Source organism: Lipophrys pholis (genome assembly GCF_963383615.2).
Source record: "Lipophrys pholis genome assembly, chromosome: 15".
Lineage (NCBI taxonomy): Eukaryota > Metazoa > Chordata > Actinopteri > Blenniiformes > Blenniidae > Lipophrys > Lipophrys pholis.
Window position 1 is genome coordinate 551275 of NC_137642.1, and position 26263 is coordinate 577537.

Consider the following 26263-nt stretch of genomic DNA (forward strand, 5'->3'; position numbering starts at 1 on the left):
GGGGCGCGCTGGGACTCGTGGATCGTCTCCCAGGTAAAAGTTCCGCGTCTCGTTTTAATCGTTTCTCTTTTTTCAGCTTCAAACTCTGAATCTTTAGCCTGTAACTTCTGGACCACCGAGTCCTTCTTGTCCCCGTGAGTCTTCACGAGTCTCGGAGGCAGGACAGGGTCTGAAGAGTCCAGAATTTCTGTCCCTCTAACGTCCTCCAGCTCTCCCGGACCGACTCCCGGGTCTGTTCCAGACCAGACCAGCCTGGTAGACCTCTATAGGGATCTGGATCAGATGGACTTCAACTGGCTCCTGTCAGGGTGGAGCAGCAGCTCCATCACTCCTCTTCCACTCCTCCACCACTTATCACTACTCCATGGATGGAGGTTTAGGATGGGGTGGAGGTGTAGGATGAGAGATGGAGGTGTAGGATGGATGGGTGGAGGTGTAAAATGGTTGAAAAGGTCCACACACCTGTAGAGTTTTCCTGTACTGTACTAGTTGGGTTTTCCTGTTCTGTATTGTGCTAGTTGGGTTTTCCTGTACTCTACAGTATAAGAGCACGAATTCCTGCCCTCTGCCTCTGAATTCTGTTGCTCATGCCTGAAGTTTTCTCTCTGTGTCGTCACTTTATTTGGCCAAACTGCAGGATCACTCCATGCAGTACTGCAGTTTTAATTCACACTGAAATGTACCTGCTGCTACTTCAACTGCTACTTCAACCCTCTTCCCCCGAGCACCAGGAACTAATGACCCCCCCAATACAGAACCAGGAACTAATGACCCCCCCAATACAGCACCAGGATCTCATGCCCCCCCCATACAGAACCAGGAACTAATAACCCCCCTCCAATACAGCACCAGGATCTCATGCCCCCCCCCCATACAGAACCAGGAACTAATAACCCCCCCCCAATACAGCACCTGTGTGTTGGCGACAATTACTAAATAAATCAATGAACTTAAAGGGGCTTCGGCGAGGATTCAGGAATGCACCCAGTTGTAGTAAAAACGTGTTTCTGAGCTGCTTTGAAAGGAGAAAACTGAGCGAGTACCGACTTCTCCAGGATCAATAAACCACAGAACGCAGTATCTGGTTTGAGTGAAACTGAGATAATGTGGACTTTATTAAAAGAACAGTGAGTCTCTGGAAGATTGGCAGTACTTCAGACTGTTCAGCAGGAATGTTTGAGGAAAGGTGATTATTGTATTGATATATATTTAGTTTATAATCATACATAGTAACTATATTTGGAAACTTAGCCGGGTTTTTTTTTTTTTTTGCTTCATTTTATTTATTTGGTCATATTTTGTTTACATTTGTCATGGTGCAGGTGAGCCTTTATGTGTTGGCCCCTGAGTTGTTTTCAAAATAAGATGAACACAAATAAAATAGCAACTGGTTTTTATTCTATTTTATTTTTTATTAGTCGTTGATTAATCGAAAAATTTGTTGAACGATTTATCGTTGGAAAATTAGCCATGAGGAGCCACACTAAAGTTTTGTTGCTGTCTGTTGTGGTGAGATTGTCTGGGAAGCGTCCAGGCTGAACAGGAAGTGACATCAGTGGCCCAGGGTCCAATTAGAGCCCAACTGTAAAATAGGCTTTGAAATGGACATTATATTCTGTTGTCGTCTTGAAAAGATCCTAAATTGAACTTGTAGAAACCTGGAGGAACCCTGTGAGCTCTGCACACCTCATGGCTCCGCCTCCTCAACCTGCCGCCAGCATGTTGGGCAGCCAGTTGATTGGTTCCCCCAGAGCCTCGTTGATGGGAGGGAGGGAGGCGGAGCCAGCTCATTGACAGGATGGAGGGAGGCGGAGCCAGCTCATTGACAGTTTGAACACTGAGTCTGTTTCTGCAGGCTTCAGGCACCATGAAGAACAGGATGGGAGTTTCCTCGTTGGACCAGAGACTGAGACAGAGAGTTGAGCAGGTGAAGTGTCTCCTTCTCTCTTCTGTCCTGTTGGTTCCTCTCTGGAGTAACTATGGAGAAGCTCTAGAGCAGGGGTGTCCAACCTCGGTCCTCGAGGGATCCTGTCCTGCATGTTTTAGTTCCTCCCTGCTTCAGCATACCTGAATCTAATGATGATGTCATCACCAAGGTTGTGAAAAAGCCCAATGAGGAGCCTTTCATTGAAATCAGGTGTGTTGAAACTGGGAGGAGCTAAACCTGCAGGACAGGGACCCTGGAGGACTAGGGTTGGAGACCTCTGCTCTAGAGTAACTGGAGTAACTTTGGAGAAGCTCTTGAGTAACTGGAGAAGCTCTGGCAGTCTGGTTGATGATGTTTGATGTGTGTCTGTTCTCAGTATCTGGCCTCCAGTCGCAGTGAGTATGTGGACCTGTCAGCACTGGCCCTGGACCTGCAGAAGCTCCACCGGTGAGGTTCTTCAACTGGGTCTGTGGACCAGGCTGGACCAGGTCATGTAACTAACACTTGTGTCTCCAGGATGGACTACGGCCGCAGAAATAAAACAGCCTTCAGGATTCAGGTGGAAAAAGGTGTGTGTGTGTGTGTGTGTGTGTGTGTGTGTGTGTGTGTGTGTGTGTGTGTGTGTGTGTGTGTGTGTGTGTGTGTGTGTGTGTGTGTGTGTGTGTGTGTGTGTGTGTGTGTGTGTGTGTGTGTGTGTGTGTGTGTGTGTGTGTGTGTGTGTGTGTGTGTGTGTGTGTGTGTGTGTGTGTGTGTGTGTGTGTGTGTGTGTGTGTGTGTGTGTGTGTGTGTGAGAGAGACATGACCATCTGTTTTCTGGTGTGTGTGTGCATCAGTGTATGCAGCCATCATGAAGGAGTCTGGCCTCAGCGAGCTGGAGAGCAAACACTTGGCTAAAAGAGCCAAACATACCGACACTGGGTGAGGACTCGTCTCCACGGCAACACTTCCGGTTTACTTCCTCTGTTCACTGCTCATCCCACAAAGTCTGTTTCCACAGAGACGCAAGCAGCAGCAGCTCTGAGTCGTCATCCGACAGCGAGGAGCACGCAGCCGTAAGAACTCCCGTTGACTGTCTCTACAATCTGTAGTTTACATCCTGTCTACTGTCTCTACAATCTGTAGTTCTACATCTCGTCTACTGTCTCTATATTCTGTAGTTTGACATCCCATCTATTGTCTCTATTGTCTGTAGTTCTACATACCGTCTACTGTCTCTATATTCTGTAGTTTGACATCCCGTCTATTGTCTCTATTATCTGTAGTTCTACATCCCGTCTACTGTCTCTATAATCTATAGTTCGACATCCCGTCCACTGTCTCTTTAATCTGTAGTTCTACATTCCGTCTACTGTCTCTATATTCTGTAGTTTGACATCCCGTCTATTGTCTCTAATATCTGTAGTTCTACATCCCTTCAACTGTCTCTATAGTCTGTAGTTCTACATCCCATCTACTAACACTTCATAATCTGTAGTTCTATATCCCGTCTACTCTCTCTTTAATATGTAGTCCTTTATCCCTTCTACTGTCTCTACAATCTGTAGTTCTTCATCCCGTCTACTGTCTCTATATTCTGTAGTTTTACATCCCATCCACTGTCTCTATAATCTGTAGTTCTACATCCCATCTACTGTCTCTACAATCTGTAGTTCTACATCCCGTCTATTGTCTCTATAATCTGTAGTTCTATATCCCTTCTACTGTCTCTTTAATCTGTAGTCCGACATCCCGTCTACTGTCTCTACAATCTGTAGTTTTTAAACTGCAGATTATGGAGAGATTATTAGTAGATCTTGTGATAATCTGTAGTAATCCCACTACACTTGTTGAGTCTTCCAGATGAAACAGCAGTTCCGTCCCGTCAATGAAATGTTTGTAAAATGCTAACATTTCTCGTTAAAGTTATAATTAATAACCTTGATTAGCAAGTGAGAACTTTTGATTGTCGTCAACAGGCTGAAATCACCAACCACCTCTGGTAAATTTAGCCGTTAGCTGCTAACCTCCAGCTGCTAATGACTAGCGGTGAGCACCTAATGTGACTAGTGTAACCTTTGACCCCCATGGGATTTACAAATGATTCTGTATTTCAGTTAAGTATGTTGCTCTGCAGTAGAAGCGCCACCGTCGGTTGTTACTTTTATTGTTTGTGTGAGCAAAGGACTGCTATGCTGTCGCTTCACTATCGCTATGATGTAGAGTTCTTGTGGCCAATCCGTACCAGTCCAAAGCTCTCGTGCTCCACCAGAGGGGGTTGGTATGGAACAGGGTCAGAATCAGCTCCATGTTTGATTTTGTTTGTCTTAATAAATTTTAGAATTGAAAAAAGAATTGATTTAAAGATAATTTAAGGGCGACCCTCATCAGCTGATGAACCAGCGAACTCTCTGACCCGACTCACTGCTGCCCCTTGCCGCTCAGACGCACTGACTCTAATCCTCCTACTTTCCCACAGTCCGCCAACCACATGAACAGCTCTCTGACATCTCTGTATCGGAAGGCCCCGCCCCCCGCTGACAGCATGGCCCCGCCCCCTGCCGAAAGCATGGCCCCGCCCACTGCCGAAGGCATGGCCCCGCCCCCTCCCGGCGATGTGGCCCCTCCCACCATTGTGTCCCCTGGCGGCTGGTTCGTGGACCGAGGCCGCGGCCCCGAGAGGAGCGGCGTCATCGACCTGTGTGAAGACGAGCTGCCAGCGAACGTATGTAACAGAAAGTCACCTCTGGGTAACGTCATGGAGGTGATCGAAACTAGAAAAAGAAATTCAATTCGGTTAAACTTTATTGAAGTAGCTCCAACTGCAACAGTCACTTTGAGGAGCAGAGAAACCCAACAGATCCTGAAACAAACTTTGTTTCAAGCAACTTTATCTTTTCTATTTCTTTATTTCACTTATATAAGTGCTTTCCATGGCGTGAGCAGCCCCAAAGCTTTACACTGTTAATCACATTCACACACACAAATTCGCACACCAGGAGGCGGACTCTTCCCCCCATCTGGACGGGGAGAGGGGAATTGAACCTACAACCCATGGATTGAGAGATGACTGCTATGCCAACCACTCTCCCAACCGAGCCTCAGCCACTCATCAGTCCATTATTCTCCTGATTTACATGATCCATTAGCACTGGACGCCTCGGCACACGAGCTGGTTTGTCTAGGGCCAGGTCAAGGTCTAGGGCAGGGGTCGCCAACTTTCAACACTCAAAAGCCCCGTTTCCACCGCAAAAAAGTGCAGGAGAGGACTGGTATAGTCCGGTATGGTTCGGGTTTCCACCGCAAGAATTTGGGATTTTCCAGAAAATACCACTCCAAAGGTGGCGAGCTTTTCCGCTACCCCTCCGTCGGGGTACTTAGGACCATGGAACGGTACGGTTTTGAGGAGCCGTTTGCTGATTGGTCAGTGATATCCTACACGCCCTCAATATATTAATATGTGGCTGAATGAATCCTCTGTTGTTAACATATCCGGATTTTCACTGGCTGTTTTTTTTTGTTTAGTTTTTTTGCTTTCATGTTGGTCCCTCAACCCTTCATGGATGACAGCTTTGAGTGATGCGTTCAGGTGCTTGTTAACGTGTTGGAAGCCAGCCTTCCGACACGTTAACGAGCTGCAGGGCTCATACAGTAGTGACGTTACATGCTTTTTCAGCATTATTGAGTTGAAGGTTTGGATTTCAAAGTAGCCACTGTGCACGTAGAGGTATTTAACTGTTAACACACCTTAATGAGCGGACAACCTGCCCAACGCGGACTGATTTTTGTAGCTGAGAGCTTTGAGTGATGCGTTCAGGTGCATCACGTTAGTGCGCCTTCTGACATGCATGGCAGTGCCAAGGTTTCGGGGGTGGGGCGTCGTGCGCAGAGACCATTCTTCAACCATATGATACTATACTAGATATATGAAACATATATGAAATGTTTATTAGAAATATGTAAAAGTACATTGTACAGGATTTATTTTCTCCCAAAAATTCAGAAATCTCATCTATTGACGAGTTGTCTGCTGAGGGGGCTGTAGGTGGATGAGTTGTCCTCCAATTTTAGCATGAAGCGTCGTACCTCCACACATCTGCTGACTGGTCGTGACGATCGTCACTCGCAACAAGTCGGCAATATTAAAATATCTCATCTGCCTTAAACCCCCTCCGGTTATTGTTCACATACGTCACTTTGCACACTGGTGGTTTTGTTGACAATTCCACGTTCTTCACGCCACTATTGTTGCGTAATGACCTTCCATCCCTGCCTCGTTTACAGTAATGCTAATGCTAACTAGAGCCCTGAACATAGCTGCGATGCTAATGCTAAGCTAATGAGCTTCCGCCGCTGCTCGGTGGAGCAGCAGAGCGAAGCTGAGTGAAGCAGCGAGGCCCCCGGTGGACACGAGAGGAACAGTTTGACCCCCAGGGGATTTCAGGGGTCAGTTCAGTGTTTTGGTATTTGTTTGGTTGAAGATGGAAAGTCTTCTTTCATGACATTGTTCAAACTGAAAACTCTTTCCAGGAGACTGAGGAGTCGCTGCGGCAGCCGCAGAAATCTCAGTACAGGAAGAGGACGAAGAGCCGGAGCGACGCCGCAGAATCTCGATCCGCCAAGAAGAAAGGTAACCGAGTGTTGAGCCTGGAACTCACAAGAGGAAGATGCTCTAGAGCATGGGGGTAGTCAGTGACTTCCTGTTTCACTCCTCAGCTAATCCGACGTCCACCGAGCTACACTATCCTGCCATTGTGTTTGAGGACGTCGGAGGAAACGAAGAAATGTTAACGGTGAGGAAACGTTTTGGTGAGGAGCCCTGACGGGAAGCCCGTTCTAGTGGTTGTGTGTCTTTTCCAGTGCTTGTGTGTCTGTTCTTGTGGTCGCGTGTCTGTTCTTGTGGTCGCGTGTCTGTTCTAGTGGTTGTGTGTCCGTTCTAGCTGTTTTGTGTCTATTCGAGCGGTTGTGTGTCTGTTCCAGCTGTTGTGTGTCTGTTCTAGTGGTTGTGTCTGTTCCAGCGGTTGAGATCGTGTGTCTGTTCCAGCACACCATTGGAGGCTGCAGCCGTGCAAGGCGCTGTCACTCCAATGGAGTGACCTCAACCCGAACCCCTGGTTCAGGTTGTATGTCTGTTCCAGTGGTTGTGTGTCCGTTCTAGCTGTTGCGTGTCTGTTCTAGTGGTTGAGGTTGTGTGTCCGTTCTAGCTGTTGTGTGTCTGTTCTAGTGCTTGTGTGTCGGTTCGAGCTGTTGTGTGTCTGTGGTGAGTAGGAAGGAGAGGAAGTAGAGAGGAGGTAATGTGTCTGTTCTAGCTGTTGTGTGTCTGTTCTAGTGGTTCTGTGTCTGTTCCAGCGGTTGAGGTTGTGCGTCTGTGCTGCAGGATCTGTGTCGCCTGCTGATCCACATGCGCCATCCGGAGGTGTACCAGCGGCTGGGCATGGTCCCCCCCCGGGGCTTCCTGCTCCACGGCCCCCCCGGGTGTGGAAAGACCCTGCTAGCCCAGGCTGTGGCCGGGGTGAGTCCTGCAACCTTCTCTTCATGCTGTGAGTCATTTGACACCAGCCTCATCTTAGTCACACCAGCCCTGTTTGATCCAGACCAGAGTTCGCTTCAGGGAAAGTCCGCTTCCTTTGTTCACATGTGAAACTCCTGAACAAGTGAATTCTAGTACAATTGGGGAAGTGGAGAGGAGGTAGAGGAGGAAGTGATGAGGAAGAGGAGGTAGGAGAAAAGAGGAAGAGGAGGAAGGAGAGAGGAGGTAGAGGATGAAGTGGTGAGGAAGGAGAGAGGACGTAGAGGAGGAAGTGCAGAGAAGAAAGTAGAGAAGAGGTAGAGGAGGAAATAGTGAGGCAGAAGTAGAGAGGAAGTAGTGAGGCGAAAGTCGTGAAGCGGAAGTCGAGAGGAAGGGTACGTCCGAAAAGTCCCTCCGATCTCCTTATCTATGGACTTTACCTTAACCCCTGGATGACATCACAGGGTTAGTGAAAGGTGTTAAGAGGCTTCCTAAAGGAGTTAGTGAAAGGTGTTAGGAGGCTTCCTAAAGGAGTTAGGGAAATGTGTTAGGAGGCTTCCTAAAGGAGTTAGTGAAAGGTGTTAGGAGGCTTCTTAAAGGAGTTAGGGAAAGGTGTTAGGAGGCTTCTTAAAGGAGTTAGGGAAAGGTGTTAGGAGGCTTCCTAAAGGAGTTAGTGAAAGGTGTTAGGAGGCTTCTTAAAGGAGTTAGGGAAAGGTGTTAGGAGGCTTCTTAAAGGAGTTAGGGAAAGGTGTTAGGAGGCTTCCTAAAGGAGTTAGTGAAAGGTGTTAGGAGGGTTCCTAAAGGAGTTAGTAAAGGTGTTAGGAGGCTTCTTAAAGGAGTTAGGGAAAGGTGTTAGGAGGCTTCCTAAAGGAGTTAGTGAAAGGTGATCACGGTGGTGTGGCAGTCGGACGGCACTTTCACTTAGTGATGTCATAATAATGCGACGGCGGCGCAAGTTAGTGACGTCTGCCATGGTGGGGAAAGAACTACAAGTTTGTGAAAATGGACTCCAAAAAGTTAATTTGGGTTTTAGATTATTTCAAGTTGTTCTAGGCAGATTATTGCTTTGGTAACTGGCCATCTGCTCCTTTTTCTGTCATCCTGAGTTTCCCTGAACGCTCCGATGAGTCGGTCCCTTTAAATGTTGTCGCCGCAAGGAATTGTGGGGCAGCATGAGCTGGTCTCCTTTTGATAAAGGACGCATCAGTGTTTCCTAGGCTAAAGGAGGTTCTAAAAGAAGCATCAGTGGTTCCTAGGCTAAAGGAGGTTCTAAAAGAAGCATCAGTGGTTCCTAGGCTAAAGGAGGTTCTAAAGGAAGCATCAGTGTTTCCTAGGCTAAAGGAGGTTCTAAAAGAAGCATCAGTGGTTCCTAGGCTAAAGGAGGTTCTAAAGGAAGCATCAGTGGTTCCTAGGCTAAAGGAGGTTCTAAAGGAAGCATCAGTGTTTCCTAGTCTAAAGGAGATTCTAAAGGAAGCATCAATGGTTCCTAAGCTGAAGGAGGTTCTAAAGGAAGCATCAGTGGTTCCTAAGCTGAAGGAGGTTCTAAAGGAAGCATCAGTGGTTCCTAAGCTGAAGGAGGTTCTAAAGGAAGCATCAGTGGTTCCCAGGCTAAAGGTGGTTCTAAAGGAAGCATCAGTGGTTCCTAGGCCAAAGGAGGTTCTAAAGGAAGCATCAGTGTTTCCTAGGCCAACGGAGGTTCTAAAGGAAGCATCAGTGTTTCCTTGGCTGAAGGGGGTTCTAAAGGAAGCATCAGTGGTTCCCAGGCTAAAGGAGGTTCTAAAGGAAGCATCAGTGGTTCCTAGGCTAAAGGAGGTTCTAAAGGAAGCATCAGTGTTTCCTTGGCTGAAGGAGGTTCTAAAGGAACCATCAGTGTTTCCTTGGCTGAAGGAGGTTCATTGATTTGTGGTCTAACGACTATATATTGCGGTTGCTAACCATTAGCTGCCACAGACTAAAGGGGCGGGACTTCTTCTTTGGTCGGGACCAATCAATGAGCCAGTTTCTTCTTAGTCAGGCTTTATTTCCTCTCTGGTCAGTGTGATTGAGTGAGTGAGGGAGGGAGGCAGGGAGGCAGGGAAGCAGGCCACGTTTACATGTCCCCGGATTTTCACAAAACAGATATTTCCCTGTTTAATCTTAATTTCCACAGACCTGCATATCCTCTTGATTCAGAGCTGCTATGAGCAGCCAGACCTGCAGGGGGCAGTGTAACGAGAAGCATGAAGCCATGATAGCCAATCAGAGTCCTGGAAAAAAACACGTCACGAATAGGGATGGGAATCGAAAACCGGTTCCAATTGATCAATTCCATCAGAATCGTACACCTTAAATGTGTTTGATTCTTCTTAACGATTCATTTCCCAGCATGACGTCATGTCGCGTTGCGGTACGTTGCATGACGTTGCATGACGTCACACACCGTGTGTGAGGCTTAACTTGTCAACCGCTCAAAATTTGAAAAAGTGTCAATTCCAGGGGGCAATGAAGGCAAATACACATTTGACTGTTCTTTTTTAAGGGAAAAATTATAATTCAAGTTTCATGTTTGGAAAAAATTTAATTGTTCCTTGTGGAAAACTACCTTTTCCCCCTCAAACAAATACTCAGGAATCGTTAGGAGAATTGTTGAAGGATTAAATAATATAATACTGGGTTCTTGTAAATGTGGCCTGGTTGGGTGGTTGGTTGATTTATTGATTGATTGATGTGCCTGTTCAGGAGCTGGAGCTGCCCCTGCTGAAGGTCTCTGCCCCGGAGCTGGTGTCTGGAGTGTCTGGAGAGTCTGAGCAGAAGCTCCGGGAGCTTTTCCACCTGGCCGTGGTCAGTCTGTCATTTAACACCAGCCTCCTTCCCCTGCCCACTTCCAATCTGACTCTCTCTCTCTCTCTCTGTGTGTGTGTGTGTGTGTGTGTGTGTGTGTGTGTGTGTGTGTGTGTGTGTGTGTGTGTGTGTGTGTGTGTGTGTGTGTGTGTGTGTGTGTGTGTGTGTGTGTGTGTGTGTGTGTGTGTGTGTGTGTGTGTGTGTGTGTGTGTGTGTGTGTGTGTGTGTGTGTGTGTGTGTGTGTGTGTGTGTGTGTGTGTGTAGAGCTCTGCCCCCTGTGTCGTCTTCATTGATGAGATCGATGCCATCACGCCTAAACGAGAAGTTGCATCCAAAGACATGGAGAGGAGGATCGTGGCCCAGCTGCTGACCTGCATGGACGGTGAGAGGATGCTAGTGCTAACAGAGGATGCTGATGCTAATGCTCACAGAGGATGCTAACGCTAACAAACGATGCCGTGGCTCACATGATACGAATGCTAACAGACTGGTTGGTTGTTGCCAACAGACTTGAACAGTTTGACGATGACGGCTCAAGTTCTGGTCATCGGCGCCACCAACAGGCCCGACTCTCTGGACCCGGCGCTCCGCAGGGCTGGACGCTTCGACAGGGAGGTCTGCCTGGGAATCCCGGACCAAGCTGCACGCCTCAAGTCAGTTCTGACCCGTTTCTCAACATTTTCCGAAAGAAACACACACACACACACACACACACACACACACACACACACACACACACACACACACACACACACACACACAGTTGTCCTTTACTACGACACTGGATTTTCTCTTATGGAGGTAACTTCAGGATTAACTCTGGTTTTCTCTTATGAAGTTACAGTTGCAAGAAAAAGTATGTGAACCTTTTGGGATTACTTGGATTTCTGCATTTATTGGTCATAAAATGTGTTCTGATCTTCATCGAAGTCACAACAATAGACAAACACATTCAGGTTATGAACTCTCTGGTTCAACCCAGACCTGCGTGTGTGTGTTCACATGAAAGGGGCGGAGTTTGCAGCGTCTGACCAATCACACACACGGAGAAACTCTGCAGCGCAGTTTACAGATTACTGAAGGAGCAGTTATTCTCTGAGATTATGAAGAATTAAAACACATCCAGCAGCTAAAAGCAAAAGCCAGAACTAGTTTTTTTATAGTTTCTATGTGAGTCAAACTGATTCACTGGGTTTCATTAAAAAAAATGTATTTGCCACAAAATCCAGGTGAAGTTGTTCAAAGCCCCGTTTCCACAGTGCCCCTTGGTGCCGGTACGGGTCAGGTCGGAACCGGTTGTTGTGCGTTTCCACTGACTCAGAACCGTTACCAACCGGTACCATTGGTAACCATTTCTCGCTACCCCTCCACTTGGGGTACCAGGCACAATGTGCCGGATATGAGGGGGAGGAGCTTCAACACTGCAGTCTGCTCATTGGTCCGTGACGACCGCTGTTCTCCCAGCAAGCAGCCATTTCCAATCAGTTCTTCTGCAGCAATCAGGAAACGTTTTTGAAAATGTTCTCCCGTTATTGCGTCACATCCTGCATGATTACGCAACCGTTCATAACCCCGCCTACATTTCAAACCGTTCCCCGTGTAATGGAAACGCTCCACTGATACGGGTCTGGATACGGATAGTCAACCCCACCTGACCGGCACCGGTACCAAGGGGCACTGTGCAAACGGGGCTTTAGTGAACACAAATAAGAGATACAAGACTGCAGAGTGTAATTGGGGTTTTTTGTTGTTATGACTGAATAAAGTTTAAATAAGTTCTTAAGTCATTCTGAGAAGAATTTTGATTCAATAAGTGAGTTTTACAATAATTTCTAGCTAAACAAAGCTTCTCCCAATAGTGCTTTTAGCTTCAGACATCTTAGTTGCTCCAAAAATACACTATTGAGTATATTTGCCATAACAATGTAAGTATCGGATTGGTAAAGTATCCATATCGGCCGATACTCAATTCTGAAAAATCGGATTTGTATCGGGGGCAAAAAAGTGTGATCGGGACATCCCTACATTTTATGACCAATTTATGCAGAAATCCAAGTAATCCCAAAGGGTTCACATACTTTTTCTCACAACTGTAACTTCAGGATTATCTTTTTTTTTCTCTTAACTAGGTAACTTCAGGATTAACTTTGGTTGTCTCTGATGGAGATAACTTCAGGATTAACTCTGGTTTTCTCTTATGGCGGTAACTTCAGGATTAACTCTGGTTTTGTCTTATTTTGGTAACTTCAGAATTAACTCTGGTTTTCTCTTATCTTGGTAACTTCAGGATTAACTCTGGTTTTCTTTTATCTTAGTAACTTCAGGATTAACTCTGGTTTTCTCTTATCCAGATAACTTCAGGATTAACTCTGGTGTTCTCTTATCTAGGTAACTTCAGGATTAACTCTGGTTTTCTCTCATGGAAACTCTGGTTTTCCATACTATGACGCTGGTTCACTTCTTCCCAGGATAAATCACCATGGTAACTGACTCTGAATGTCTAACCTGCTCCGGAGCAGGATACGTTCTGGATAAGATCACAGTGAGTGTAAAGCTGACCAATCAGATCTCTTGGGAAATGCCCCGCCCATTCTTAAATGATGGTGATTGGTGGGCGGGTTCAGCGCTGAGCTGCAGCGGAGAGGAGAGGAGAAAGTATTTAGAACAATCTTTTTGACAGAATCCAATAAATCCTGCTCACGGAGCTTTGAAGGATGTTCTTGTTCTTGACTTGTTCCAAGTCTGTTTATCTCCACGAGGGTTGAGCTGGAATATTGAGCTTAGTAATAATGCTCACGCTGACAGAACTCCACAAACGGGAATGTATGGAACCAGAACTACTCCTGTCGTCACGGTGATGAATTAATATTTCAACAGGAAACACACTCACACGGAGGAACCTCAGCCTCAAAACAAGTGGATGTAAAATGTAAAGTAAAAGAAGAGCAGTGGGGAAGCTCTGCCTGAAACCTTTCTGCTGTAATAAAGTGAAATTGAGTCAGTTTCTATTGTCCCATGAATTAATCTGCTCTAATCTCACCAAGTCAGCATTAACAAGTCAGGAAGGTTCTGGCTTTGGCTGCAGCAGCAGTGTTGCTTTTAGCTGCTGGATGTGTTTGAATTCTTCATAATCTCAGAGATTAACTGCTCCTCTATGGTAGAGTCAGCTGCTCTGCAGGGTTTCTCCCTCTGTGATTGGTCACACGCTGCAAACTCCGCACCTTTCATGTGAACGCTCTGATCCTGGAGGGAACCAGTGAGTTGATAACCTGCTTCTTGTTAATGCTGATCATGATCCAGAATGTCTGGGTTAGTTAATCCAGGTAACAGCGATGTCCTGGTATGTTAATCCAGGTAACAGAGATATCCTGGTACGTTTATCCAAGTAACAGAAATATCCTGATATGTTAATCCAGGTAACAGATATCCTGCTATGTTAATCTAGGTAACAGATATCCTGGTATGTTAATCTAGGTAACAGAGATATCCTGGTATGTTAATCTAGGTAACAGTTATCCTGTTATGTTAATCCAGGTAACCGAGATATCCTGGTATGTTAATCCAGGTAACAGAGATATCCTGGTATGTTAATCACGGTTTGTAGTACAGGCCTCTGGTGTGCAGTTTGTTTGTATCTGCGTGTGAACAGATGGTTTCATCTCTGTCTCTCTGTCTCTCTGTGTCTCTCTCTCTCTCTCTCTCTCTCTCTCTCTCTCTCTCTCTCTCTCTCTCTCTCTCTCTCTCTCTCTCTCTCTCTCTCTCTCTCTCCCCCCCCCCCCCCCTCCCCCCCCCAGGATCTTGAAGACTTTATGTCGTAAGCTGAAGCTTCCAGAAGACTTTGACTTCAGCCATCTTGCCCGTCTGACCCCTGGCTACGTGGGCGCCGACCTCATGGCGCTGTGCCGCGAGGCCGCCATGAGCGCCGTGAACCGGGTGCTTCTGGAGGCCCGGGTGGGGTCGGACCCCACCCAGACAAGGGTGGAGGTCCAACCAACCCAGGACACTCACGCCAACCAAGACCTGAAGCAGGACCTGAACCAAGACCCTGCAGCAGGTCCTGAACAGGTAGTCTGGGTTTATACTCACAACATCTGCTTTACTACAACATCTTCCACTGAAAGAACAGCAGGAAGAGAGTGGAGGCCTTTAGATGAAGGGTGGAGGCCTTTAGATGAAGGGTGGAGGTCTCTAGAGGAAGGGTGGAGGTCTCTAGAGGAGTAGAGGCCTTTAGATGATGGGTGGAGGCCTTAAGATGAAGGGTGGAGGTCTTTAGAGGAAGGGTGGAGGTCTCTAGAGGAGTGGAGGCCTTTAGATGATGGGTGGAGGCCTTAAGATGAAGGGTGGATGTCTTTAGATGAAGGGTGGAGGTCTCACCCGTTGAGTTGAACACCGTTGTGGTTCGGCTGCGTTGCCTGCGGCCTCCAGCAGGGGGAGCTGTTCCACCTGCGCCTCCTGCTGAAGAGCACAGAGAGCCTGACTGAGGAGGAGCTGCAGCGTCTCTCCATCGTCATGGCCGACTTCCAACGCGCCCTGAGCAGCGTCCAGCCGTCCGCCAAGCGGGAGGGCTTCGCCACCGTGCCCGACGTCACCTGGGACGATGTGGGCGCTCTACAGGACGTCCGAGAGGAGCTGACCATGGCCATCCTGGTAGGACACGCCTCCGTCACTTTCTGACCATCAGCCTCCATCAGTCAGCTCCGTCACCTTCTGACCATTTGTTTGAACTCAACTAACCTTCATTCATTCAATCATTCATTCATTCATTTGGTCTTCAACCAGCGTTTCTGTCCTTTTCTTCCTTGTTTCTACTCTACTGGAACTCTTGTTCTCTGTGAAGCAGAAAGATCTCAGTATTGTAGGAATCAGTCGTCATGGTAATGAGCCACAGTGTTTGATGATCCAATCAGTCGTCATGGTAACAAGCCACAGTGTTTGTTGTTACAATCAGTCGTCATGGTAACGTTGGTTTGACGTTAGAAGCAGAGATCTCGGCGGCTTGCGAAGGAGACCATTTCTCTAATCCCCTGCGACAAAAGATCAAATATTTTTAACACAACATTTTTCCAGTAATTATTGAAATGAAGTGAAAAACTCCACAACGACAACATCATGACTGATGCTTATATGCTGTGCAGAGTAATGCACATACACATCTATAAACACAGTACATCTCTGATAGGTCTTACGTGTGTTTGTGTGTGTGTGCGTGCGTGTCTGTTCTACAGGCTCCGGTTCGTTCTCCAGAACAGTTCCGAGCTCTCGGTCTCAGCGCTCCATCAGGCGTGCTGCTAGCTGGACCGCCGGGCTGTGGAAAGACTCTGCTCGCCAAGGTGACGTCACATTCACCCAGTCAGTCACATTCACCCAGTCTGTCACATTCACCCAGTATGTCACATTCACCCAGTATGTCACATTCACCCAGTCTGTCACATTCATCCTGTGTGTCACATTCATCCTGTGTGCCACATTCACCCAGTGTGTCACATTCACCCAGTGTGTCACATTCACCCAGTGTGTCACATTCACCCAGTCAGTCACATTAATCCAGTCAGTTACATTCATCCAGTGTGTCACATTCATCCAGTTTGTCACATTCACCCAGTGTGTCACATTCACCCAGTGTGTCACATTCACCCAGTGTGTCACATTCATCCAGTGTGTCACATTCATCCAGTGTGTCACATTCATCCAGTGTGTCACATTCACCCAGTGTGTCACATTCACCCAGTGTGTCACATTCACCCATCCAGTCTGTCACATTAATCCAGTCAGTTACATTCATCCAGTGTGTCACATTCACCCAGTTTGTCACATTCACCCAGTCTGTCACATTCACCCAGTCTGTCACATTCACCCAGTCTGTCACATTCACCCAGTCTGTCACATTCATCCAGTGTGTCACATTCATCCAGTGTGTCACATTCATCCAGTGTGTCACATTCATTCAGTGTGTCACATTCACCCAGTGTGTCACATTCACCCAGTCTGTCACATTCATCCTGTGTGCCACATTCACCCAGTGTGTCACATTCACCCAGTGTGTCACATTCACCCAGTGTGTCACATTCACCCAGTCTGTCACATTAATCCAGTCAGTTACATTCACCCAGTGTGTCAGATTCATCCAGTGTGTCAGATTCATCCAGTGTGTCACATTCACCCAGTGTGTCACATTCACCCAGTCTGTCACATTCATCCTGTGTGCCACATTCACCCAGTGTGTCACATTCACTCAGTGTGTCACATTCACTCAGTGTGTCACATTCACCCAGTCTGTCACATTCACCCAGTCTATCACATTAATCCAGTCAGTTACATTCACCCAGTGTGTCAGATTCATCCAGTGTGTCACATTCACCCAGTCTGTCACATTCATCCTGTGTGCCACATTCACCCAGTGTGTCACATTCACCCAGTCTGTCACATTCACCCAGTCTGTCACATTAATCCAGTCAGTTACATTCACCCAGTGTGTCAGATTCATCCAGTGTGTCACATTCACCCAGTGTGTCACATTCATCCAGTTTGTCACATTCATTCAATGTGTCACATTCACCCAGTGTGTCACATTCATCCAATCAGTCACATTCATCCACCCCATCCGTGCTGATAAAGTAATCTTTTGAAGCCATAAAGTAATCTCTCTGGTATAATAGGTTCTGCTTCATTAAACACACACAATGCTACAAGCCTTTTCGACACTTTCATTAATGCAGATATTCATCTCTAGAAGTAATCAAACTGTGTGTGTGTGTGTGTGTGTGTGTGTGTGTGTGTGTGTGTGTGTGTGTGTGTGTGTGTGTGTGTGTGTGTGTGTGTGTGTGTGTGTGTGTGTGTGTGTGTGTGTGTGTGTGTGTGTGTGTGTGTGTGTGTGTGTGTGTGTGTGTGTGTGTGTGTGTGTGTGTGTGTGTGTGTGTGTGTGTGTGTGTGTGTGTGTTTGTGTTTGTGTTTGTGTTTGTGTTTGTGTTTGTGCAGGCGGTGGCTAACGAGTCCGGTCTGAACTTCATCTCCGTTAAAGGTCCGGAGCTGCTCAACATGGTCAGTCATTCTGTCTGTGACCCACAGTAAACTCTTCTGCTCTGCTCCAGCAGTGTGTCAGTTTGAGTTCCTAAAGTGTGTGTGTGTTTTACAGTACGTGGGGGAGAGTGAGCGGGCGGTCCGTCAGGTCTTCCAGAGAGCCTGTAACTCTGCTCCCTGTGTGATCTTCTTTGATGAGGTCGATGCTCTGTGTCCTCGACGCTCCGGACACGAGGTGGGACACACACACATACTGTGAGAAGTACTGTTGTGACCAGTGCAGTGGCATCTCTACAAGTCAACACAGCCAGCTGAAGTACTACCAGCCAGCTGAAGTACTACTAGCCAGTTATAGTCTGCGTGGACAGTGAAAAGTAAAAGGCACAAACAAGACAATAATGAGCATAAAGGGAAAAAAAGACAGTTGTCAAATAAAACTACTTCCACCAAATACACAGAATATAGAAATACCTCGTTGGCCCTCGTAGTACTGAGAGGAATTAGTCTCAGTTTCTAGTTCTCCCTAAAACTTGAATTAGCTTTGATTTGTACCGCCATCTCTCCTGAGGTCACTTCTTCATGTAATTAATCTCTGCTCTGCATATAAAGGTTTACTTTTGCACCACTACGCCCTCTGGTGGAGCTCAACCATAATAACAAACAACACATAGAAAATAGATACACTCCCACCAACTGTCACAACTCTTACAGTTTTCATTTCTATCACCTAAACTCTAACTGACAGTCTGAACATGAAAGATAAATAAAACCTTACTCTGCTTCAGCAAAACTAAAATCATTCTAACAACAATGTTGTGGTCGCGACTTTGTCTTCTGTCCTTTCCCCGACCAAAGGTTGACCTTTCCTCACGTTAGCCTGCTGGACACAGAGTCCTTTATCTGCTGCTCTCTTCTGTGTTCAGCAAACAGTCTTTCCTCCAACCGATCCAAAACTCACTTTACAGTTATTGTACCGTTCTTCGTCTCTTTTGAGGATCACGTCTCCTTTCATGGGCTCTCTTGGTGGAGCAGAGCGATGGTGGACTCCATAGTTAGAACCTTCAGGTTGGATCAGACGATGAGCATAGAGCTGCTGATACCCGCCATGACTCGGTACAGTAGGTTCTCCAGGATGGACTTGAGGTTCTGACTCAGTACAGCAGGTTTTCCAGGACGGACTGGAGGTTCTGACTCACTACAGCAAGTTCTCCAAGACGGACTGGAGGTTCTGATTCACTACAGCAGGTTTTCCAGGATGGACAGGAGGTTCTGACTCAGTACAGCAGGTTCTCCAGGACGGACTGGAGATTCTGGCTCACTACAGCAGGTTCCCCAGGATGAACAGGAGGTTCTGACTCAGTACAGCAGGTTCTCCAGGACAGACTGGAGGTTCTGACTCAGTACAGCAGGTTTTCCAGGACGGACTGGAGGTTCTGACTCACTACAGCAAGTTCTCCAAGATGGACTGGAGGTTCTGATTCACTACAGCAGGTTTTCCAGGATGGACAGGAGGTTCTGACTCAGTACAGCAGGTTCTCCAGGACGGACTGGAGATTCTGGCTCACTACAGCAGGTTCTCCAGGATGGACAGGAGGTTCTGACTCAGTACATCAGTTTCTCAAGGATGGACTGTGGAGGTTCTGACTCATTACAGCAGGTTCTCCAGGATGGACTGGAGGTTCTGACTCACTACAGCAGGTTCTCCAAGATGGACTGGATGTTCTGACTCACGACAGCAGGTTCTCCAGGATGGACTGGAGGTTCTGACTCGGTACAGCAGGTTCTCCAGGATGGACTGTCGAGGTTCTTACTCACTACAGCAGGTTCTCCAGGATGAACAGGAGGTTCTGACTCAGTACAGCAGGTTCTCCAGGACAGACTGGAGGTTCTGATTCACTACAGCAGGTTTCCTAGGATGGACAGGAGGTTCTGGCTCACTACAGCAGGTTCTCCAGGATGGACAGGAGGTTCTGACTCAGTACAGCAGGTTCTCAAGGACGGACTAGATTCTGGCTCACTACAGCAGGTTCCCCAGGATGAACAGGAGGTTCTGACTCAGTACAGCAGGTTCTCCAGGACAGACTGGAGGTTCTGACTCAGTACAGCAGGTTTTCCAGGACGGACTGGAGGTTCTGACTCACTACAGCAGGTTTTCCAGGATGGACAGGAGGTTCTGACTCAGTACAGCAGGTTCTCCAGGACGGACTGGAGATTCTGGCTCACTACAGCAGGTTCTCCAGGATGGACAGGAGGTTCTGACTCAGTACATCAGTTTCTCCAGGATGGACTGTGGAGGTTCTGACTCACTACAGCAGGTTCTCCAGGATGGACTGGAGGTTCTGACTCACTACAGCAGGTTCTCCAAGATGGACTGGATGTTCTGACTCACGACAGCAGGTTCTCCAGGATGGACTGTGGAGGTTCTTACTCACTACAGCAAGTTCTCCAGGATGAACAGGAGGTTCTGACTCAGTACAGCAGGTTCTCCAGGACAGACTGGAGGTTCTGATTCACTACAGCAGGTTTCCTAGGATGGACAGGAGGTTCTGGCTCACTACAGCAGGTTCTCCAGGATGGACAGGAGGTTCTGACTCAGTACAGCAGGTTCTCCAGGACGGACTGGAGATTCTGGCTCACTACAGCAGGTTCTCCAGGATGGACAGGAGGTTCTGACTCAGTACATCAGTTTCTCAAGGATGGACTGTGGAGGTTCTGACTCACTACAGCAGGTTCCCCAGGATGGACTGGAGGTTCTGACTCACTACAGCAGGTTCTCCAAGATGGACTGGATGTTCTGACTCACGACAGCAGGTTCTCCAGGATGGACTGGAGGTTCTGACTCGGTATAGCAGGTTCTCCAGGATGGACTGTCGAGGTTCTGATTCACTACAGCAAGTTCTCCAGGATGGACAGGAGGTTCTGACTCAGTACAGCAGGTTCTCCAGGACAGACTGGAGGTTCTGACTCAGTACAGCAGGTTTTCCAGGACGGACTGGAGGTTCTGACTCACTACAGCAAGTTCTCCAAGATGGACTGGATGTTCTGACTCACTGCAGCAGGTTCTCCAGGATGGACAGGAGGTTCTGACTCAATACAGTAGGTTCTCCAGGACGGACTGGAGGTTCTGACTCACTACAGCAAGTTCTCCAGGATGGACTGTGGAAGTTCTGGCTGTGGATGGTTCTGTCGTGCCTCTCCTCCGCCATGTGGCCTGCTGGGTCACCAGAGATTCACATCCAAGTACTTCCTCTTCCTCCTGGTCTGAATCTTTCAAGACGTTTTCAAACTCCAACCAAAATGGTTCCTTTGCACCGCAGTAGACCAACATTCCCTCTGACTGCGATAAAAGCAGTGAGGAGTGCGTCTGAACAGATCATCTTCCTCATCAATGCAGAAGGTCAGTGAGAGTCTCTGGAGCTCCTTCCATCAATCTGCCACGTCAGTCGTTCCAAAACAACCCATTCCTACATCAGTAGAGGGTGAAGTGGCTTTAGTCCGGTCGAAGGGTAAAGCAGGATTCACCCATCGTGGCTGTGGCTCCACTGTGGCTCCAGAGGGGGCTTTTCCACCGGAAAGAACCAGGTGCTAGTTCTGGTCCAGGGCCAGACTTAGCACCAGTTCTTTGTCTTTCCACTGCCAAAACTCCGGCCAAACTGGGGCTAAACTGCTGCTACGCTGGCCCCACTTCGTTGCTGGGCCAGAGCGGAGCTAGACTGGGAGCCGACGCGTCATCAGCTGGGGGCGGGGTTATCGCTGGAGGTATCGCTACCTAAAAGGCAGAAGCGAAGCTGAACTGGCTTTCTGAAAACTACAGTGAACACAGAGCCCCAGAGTGGTTGTAGAGAAAAAAATAAAAATAACGCGTGGGAACGATATAATAAGTCGCTTCCTGAAGTTAATAATACGAGGGAACGGGATTATTTAATTCGCGTTCACGGAACCGCGGCTCTCGAGAGCGCTGCCGTGCTCCTCCGCTGTCAGTCAGCTACGCCGGATATAATTTAGAAGCAGTTTTTCATTGTCGTTTATTTTTCACACTTTTCATGGTGACATTATTATAACCAACGTCACGTCCAGGTCTTGTTTCACGTTCTGACCGCAGGCTGAGGAGCTGCAGCCGCTGAGCAATGCAGTGTGAGGTTGCAGGGGGCGCTCCGCTCCGAGACGCTCCAATATTATTTTCTAACCCACAGAACTTCTTTAGAATTAATACCTTTGGTTCATCAGCAACTAAAAAACAAACTACATACTACTGTAAATGAAAGTTGGAGTTTATAGACATAAAATGAGCCTTTTAACGGCTTCATGTGAAAGAGAACTTTAATCAGTGTGTTTACAGAGGTTGCCGTTGGAAACAGCTTTTAGAGCTGCGTTCTATCATTCTACACCTCCATTCTTCTCCGATGTTGAAGCATTTGATTCAGACACTCCCAGAAATAACGTGAAAGGAGCAGAAATTCACTATGTACGCCCAAATGTTGAAAAATAAGCCCCAAACTCATATACGCGTTATTTTTTCCCCTCTATGTCCACTCCGGGGCTCTGGACTAAAGCAAGACGGATGCAAAAAAACACCAATAGAGATACGAAGAGACGTAATGTTTTCTGGCTCTTTGGTGCATCAGAGGTTCAGGCCAAACTAGATGTAGCGACCCGGACTAAACCGATGAATACAGTCCGTCTCCTTGTACCTGGATGAGCGCTGTCAGCGGGAAATTGTTGAAATCAGTGACGTATCACGTTTTGGAGTGACGCAATGACGTGGCTCTCACTTGGCTCCGGTAACGGTGGAAAAAGAACCGGTTCTTTGGTGGTGCTCATTTAAGAACTGGCTCTGACACCGGCTCTGAACTAGAACCTGGTTCTATTTGGTGGAAAATCCCTTTAGTGTGGCTCCACTGTGGCTCCTGACCTTGACCTCGGTGACGAACCTCTGAATGGTAACTTCTGGGTAGTGAAGTGGATCTCGGACTGTCCAAGGGCTTCATCTATAAAACCTTGCGTAGGATTCCTACTAAAAATGTTTGTGAGCCCAAAAGCAGATAATGGCATGCGCAAAAAAACATTTGGATCTATAAAACGGTGTGAACGTACATCTGCAGGCACTTTCCTCTTATAGATCCAGTCCACCTGGAAGGTTGACAATTCAGGCCCCGTCCTCAACACGCCCACTTTCTACCATAAATGGTCAATCAAAGGTACAGTTGTGCTCATAGGTTTACATACCCTGAGAGAGTCTATGATTTCTTGACCATTCTTCAGAGAATATGAATGAAAACACAAAAGCCTTTCTTCCACTCATGGTTGATGGTTGGGTGAAGCTATTTATTGGCAAACAACTGTGTTTACTCTTTTTAAATCAAAACGACAAAAGAAAGTACCCAAATGACCCTGATTAAAAGGTTACATACCATACAGTCAGTTCTATCTGCTCTGTCTCATTAATAATCAATCAGTTCTATCTGTTCTGTATGATTTGAAGATGAAAGTTTGACATATGAACATGGTTCTACTGATTCAGTAGTAATGTTCCACTAAAGAACCATCTAGAACACTGCAGCTTGGCTGTTTATGATCACGTGGATCAATAAGTCTGATATTTGAAGATATTAAACATAGGAGATGAATCTGTCTTCATTTCTCCACCTCACCATCAGCCCAACCAGGTTTCTCGTCTCCAGAATTTGTTGCTCAAGGTCCAAAGTTGTCGTACCGGTTCCAACATTCTCCTGCAAAGTAAATTGTTCTAGATCACAAACTTTGCGTGGGAAGTGGCGTACGGATCTTTCAGGACCTTTTGTGCTTCAGCAACCTTTATCGATGAAGCTCCTAGGAAGTGTTGCTGGGTGCTTCACCTGTGGGTGGAGCACAGCGCAACTCAAACGTTTTTACTGTCTTTTGTCTTGGAAAGTGTTTTCTTTGATTTTAGACTCTTCATCTCTTCTGGTGAAGCTTTTTCTGGAACACGTTGAATGACAAACGGTTCTGTTTTTCTTTCTTCCACACTTGTGCCATTCCAGTTCTGTTCTGACCCATGAGGTTCTGTTTTGACCCGTCAGGTTCTGTTCTGACCCATGAGGTTCTCTTTTGACCCATCAGGTTCTGTTCTGACCCAGTTCTGTTCTGACCTGGTTCTTTTCCAGTCTGGAGCCAGCGTTCGGGTCGTCAACCAGCTGCTGACAGAGATGGACGGTTTGGAGTCCAGACGACAGGTTTTCATCATGGCTGCTACCAACAGACCAGGTACTCCTGCAGACTCCGGGTCCTCCAGGGACACTCTGTCTGCGGGCCTCTAACATCAGAATATAGAGCAGCTTCATCCTCTAACATCATATTATAACGCATCTTCCTCTAACAGCAGAATATAGAGCATTTGCTTCTTCCTCCTCTAACATCAGATTATAGCGCATCTTCCTCCTCTAACAGCAGAATATAGAGCATCTTCCTCCTCTAAAATCAGATTATAGAGCATCTTCCTCCTCTAACATCAGATTATAGCACATCTTCATCCTCTAACATCAGATTATAGTGCATCTTCCTCTGACAGCAGAATATAAAGCATCTTCCTCCTCTAACAGCAGAATACAGATCATCTTCATCCTCTAACATCAGATCGTAGAGCATCTTCTTCCTCTGACAGCATAATATAGAGCATCTTCATCCTCTAACATCAGATTATAGTGCATCTTCCTCTGACAGCAGAATATAAAGCATCTTCCTCCTCTAACACCAGAATACAGAGCATATTCCTCCTCTAACAACAGATTATAGAGCATCTCCCTACTCTGTTGTCGCTCTAGATATCATTGATCCTGCCGTCTTGAGGCCGGGTCGTCTTGACAAGACGCTCTACGTAGGTCTGCCTCCTGCGGTGGACCGCCACAGCATCCTGCAGACCATCACCAAGGTGACAGAGGGTCCAGAGGGTCCAGGGCCACTCTGCTGGTTCTCCATGATGACTGAGGACTCTGGTGTGTTGCAGGGCGGGACCAGACCTCCACTGGACCCAGATGTGAGTCTGGAATGTTTGGCCTTCGACGAGCGCTGCAACTGCTTCAGGTAAGAACCTGGACCCCTCTGTAGGACAAGGACCCCCTGCAGAACCAAGAGTCTCTGTCGTACCAGGACCCTCTGTAGGACCGGGACTATCTGCAGGACCAGGACCTTCTGTAGGACCAAGAGTCTCTCTAGGACCAGGACCCTCTGTAGGACCCCTTGCCTATCTCTCAGTGGAGCTGACCTCTCTCTGTCTCTCTCTCTCTCTACCTCTCAGTGGAGCTGACCTCTCTCTCCCTCTCTCAGTGGAGCTGACCTCTCTCTCTCTCTGTCTCTCGCACTCTCTCTCTGTCTCTCTCTCTCTACCTCTCAGTGGAGCTGACCTCACTCTCTCTCTCTCTCTCTCTGTCTCTCTCTCTCTCTCTCTCTCTCCCTCTCTCAGTGGAGCTGACCTCTCTCTCTGTCTCTCTCTACATCTCTCAGTGGAGCTGACCTCTCTCTACCTCTCTCAGTGGAGCTGACCTCTCTCTCTGTCTCTCTCTCCCTCTCTCAGTGGAGCTGACCTCTCTCTCCCTCTCTCAGTGGAGCTGACCTCTCTCTCTCTCTGTCTCTCGCTCTCTCTCTCTGTCTCTCTCTCTCTACCTCTCAGTGGAGCTGACCTCGCTCTCTCTCTCTCTACCTCTCTCAGTGGAGCTGACCTCTCTCTCTCTCTCTCCCTCTCTCAGTGGAGCTGACCTCCCTCTGTCTCTCTCTACATCTCTCAGTGGAGCTGACCTCTCTCTCTCTCTCTCTCTCTCCCTCTCTCAGTGGAGCTGACCTCTCTCTACATCTCTCAGTGGAGCTGACCTCTCTCTCTCTCTCCCTCTCTGTGGAGCTGACCTCTCTCTCTCTCTCTCTCTCCCCCTCTCTCAGTGGAGCTGACCTGTCTGCCCTGGTCAGAGAAGCGTCTCTAAACGCTCTGCGGACTCACATGAAGTCTGGACGTCCTTCATCGCCTGCTGGTAAAATCTCCTTTTTCCTCAAGTCTTTGATCGCATCACACTGTCTAGCTGCAGGGGAGGGAGGGAGAGCGTTGGATAGAGAGAGAGAAGTAGAGATGGAGAGGTAGAGGTGGAGAGAGAGGTACAGATGGAGAACAAGAGGAAGAGATGGAGAGCAAGAGGTAGAGAGGTAGAGACGGAGAGCAAGAGGTAGAGATGGAAAGAGAGGTAGAGATGGAGAGCAAGAGGAAGAGATGAAAAGCAAGAGGTAGAGCCGGAGAGCAAGAGGTAGAGCCAGAGAGAGGGAGGTAGAGATGGAGAGCAAGAGGTGGAGGTAGAGACAGAGAGAGGGAGGTAGAGATACAGAGCAAAAAGTGGAGGTAGACATGGAGAGATGGAGCGAGAGGTAGACATGAGAGCAAAAGGTAGATATGGAAAGAGCAAGAGGTGGAGATGGACAGTGGTAAAGATGGAGAGAGAGAGAGAGAGGTAGAGATGGACAGAGGGAGAGATGAGAGCAAGAGGTAGAGACGGAGAGCTAGAGGTAGAGACAGGTAGAGATGGAGAGCAAGGTGGAGATGGATAGAGAGGTGGTGATGGAGAGAGAGTGATGGAGTGAGAGAGAGAGAGAGAGAGAGAGAGAGGAAGAGATGAATAGAGAGAGGTAGAGATGGAGAATGCAGCCTCTCCTCAGATTATTTAGAGCAGGGGTTCTCCATCCTGGTCCTGGAGGACCGGTGTCCTGCATGTTTCAGGTTTCTCCCAGTTGCAACACACCTGAATGCAATATGGCCTCCTTACTTGGCTTTTTCACAAGCTTGATGATGACATCACCATCAGATTGAGGTGTGCTGAAGCTGGGAGGAGCTAAAGCATGCAGGACACCGGCCCTCCAGGACCAGGATGGAGAACCCCTGATTTAGATGGAAATATCGTTTATTTGATCTGTTTTCAGGAGAAATCCTCCAATATTGATAGATCATCCATTGAGCCTCTTTGTAAACCTGTCAGCCATAACGGCGTGGAGCCTGGTTCAAT

At 47.6% G+C, this 26263-nt stretch overlaps 1 protein-coding gene across 1 annotated transcript in view; it reads left to right on the forward strand.

Moving 5' to 3' along the window:
* The window catches only part of nvl (nuclear VCP like), a 27204-nt gene continuing 941 nt past the window's right edge, over positions 1-26263 (forward strand). Inside the window, exons 1-22 of the mRNA XM_080481780.1 lie at positions 1-33; positions 1856-1927; positions 2304-2374; positions 2444-2496; positions 2761-2845; positions 2925-2979; positions 4383-4628; positions 6434-6533; positions 6620-6696; positions 7281-7415; positions 10131-10232; positions 10497-10614; positions 10741-10885; positions 14027-14297; positions 14658-14879; positions 15458-15562; positions 17208-17270; positions 17365-17484; positions 23393-23492; positions 24050-24156; positions 24232-24308; positions 25158-25246. Of these exons, the coding sequence (XP_080337906.1) occupies positions 1868-1927; positions 2304-2374; positions 2444-2496; positions 2761-2845; positions 2925-2979; positions 4383-4628; positions 6434-6533; positions 6620-6696; positions 7281-7415; positions 10131-10232; positions 10497-10614; positions 10741-10885; positions 14027-14297; positions 14658-14879; positions 15458-15562; positions 17208-17270; positions 17365-17484; positions 23393-23492; positions 24050-24156; positions 24232-24308; positions 25158-25246 (2401 nt within the window). The 5' untranslated portion in view covers positions 1-33; positions 1856-1867. The remainder of the gene's footprint in view (positions 34-1855; positions 1928-2303; positions 2375-2443; positions 2497-2760; positions 2846-2924; positions 2980-4382; positions 4629-6433; positions 6534-6619; positions 6697-7280; positions 7416-10130; positions 10233-10496; positions 10615-10740; positions 10886-14026; positions 14298-14657; positions 14880-15457; positions 15563-17207; positions 17271-17364; positions 17485-23392; positions 23493-24049; positions 24157-24231; positions 24309-25157; positions 25247-26263) is intronic.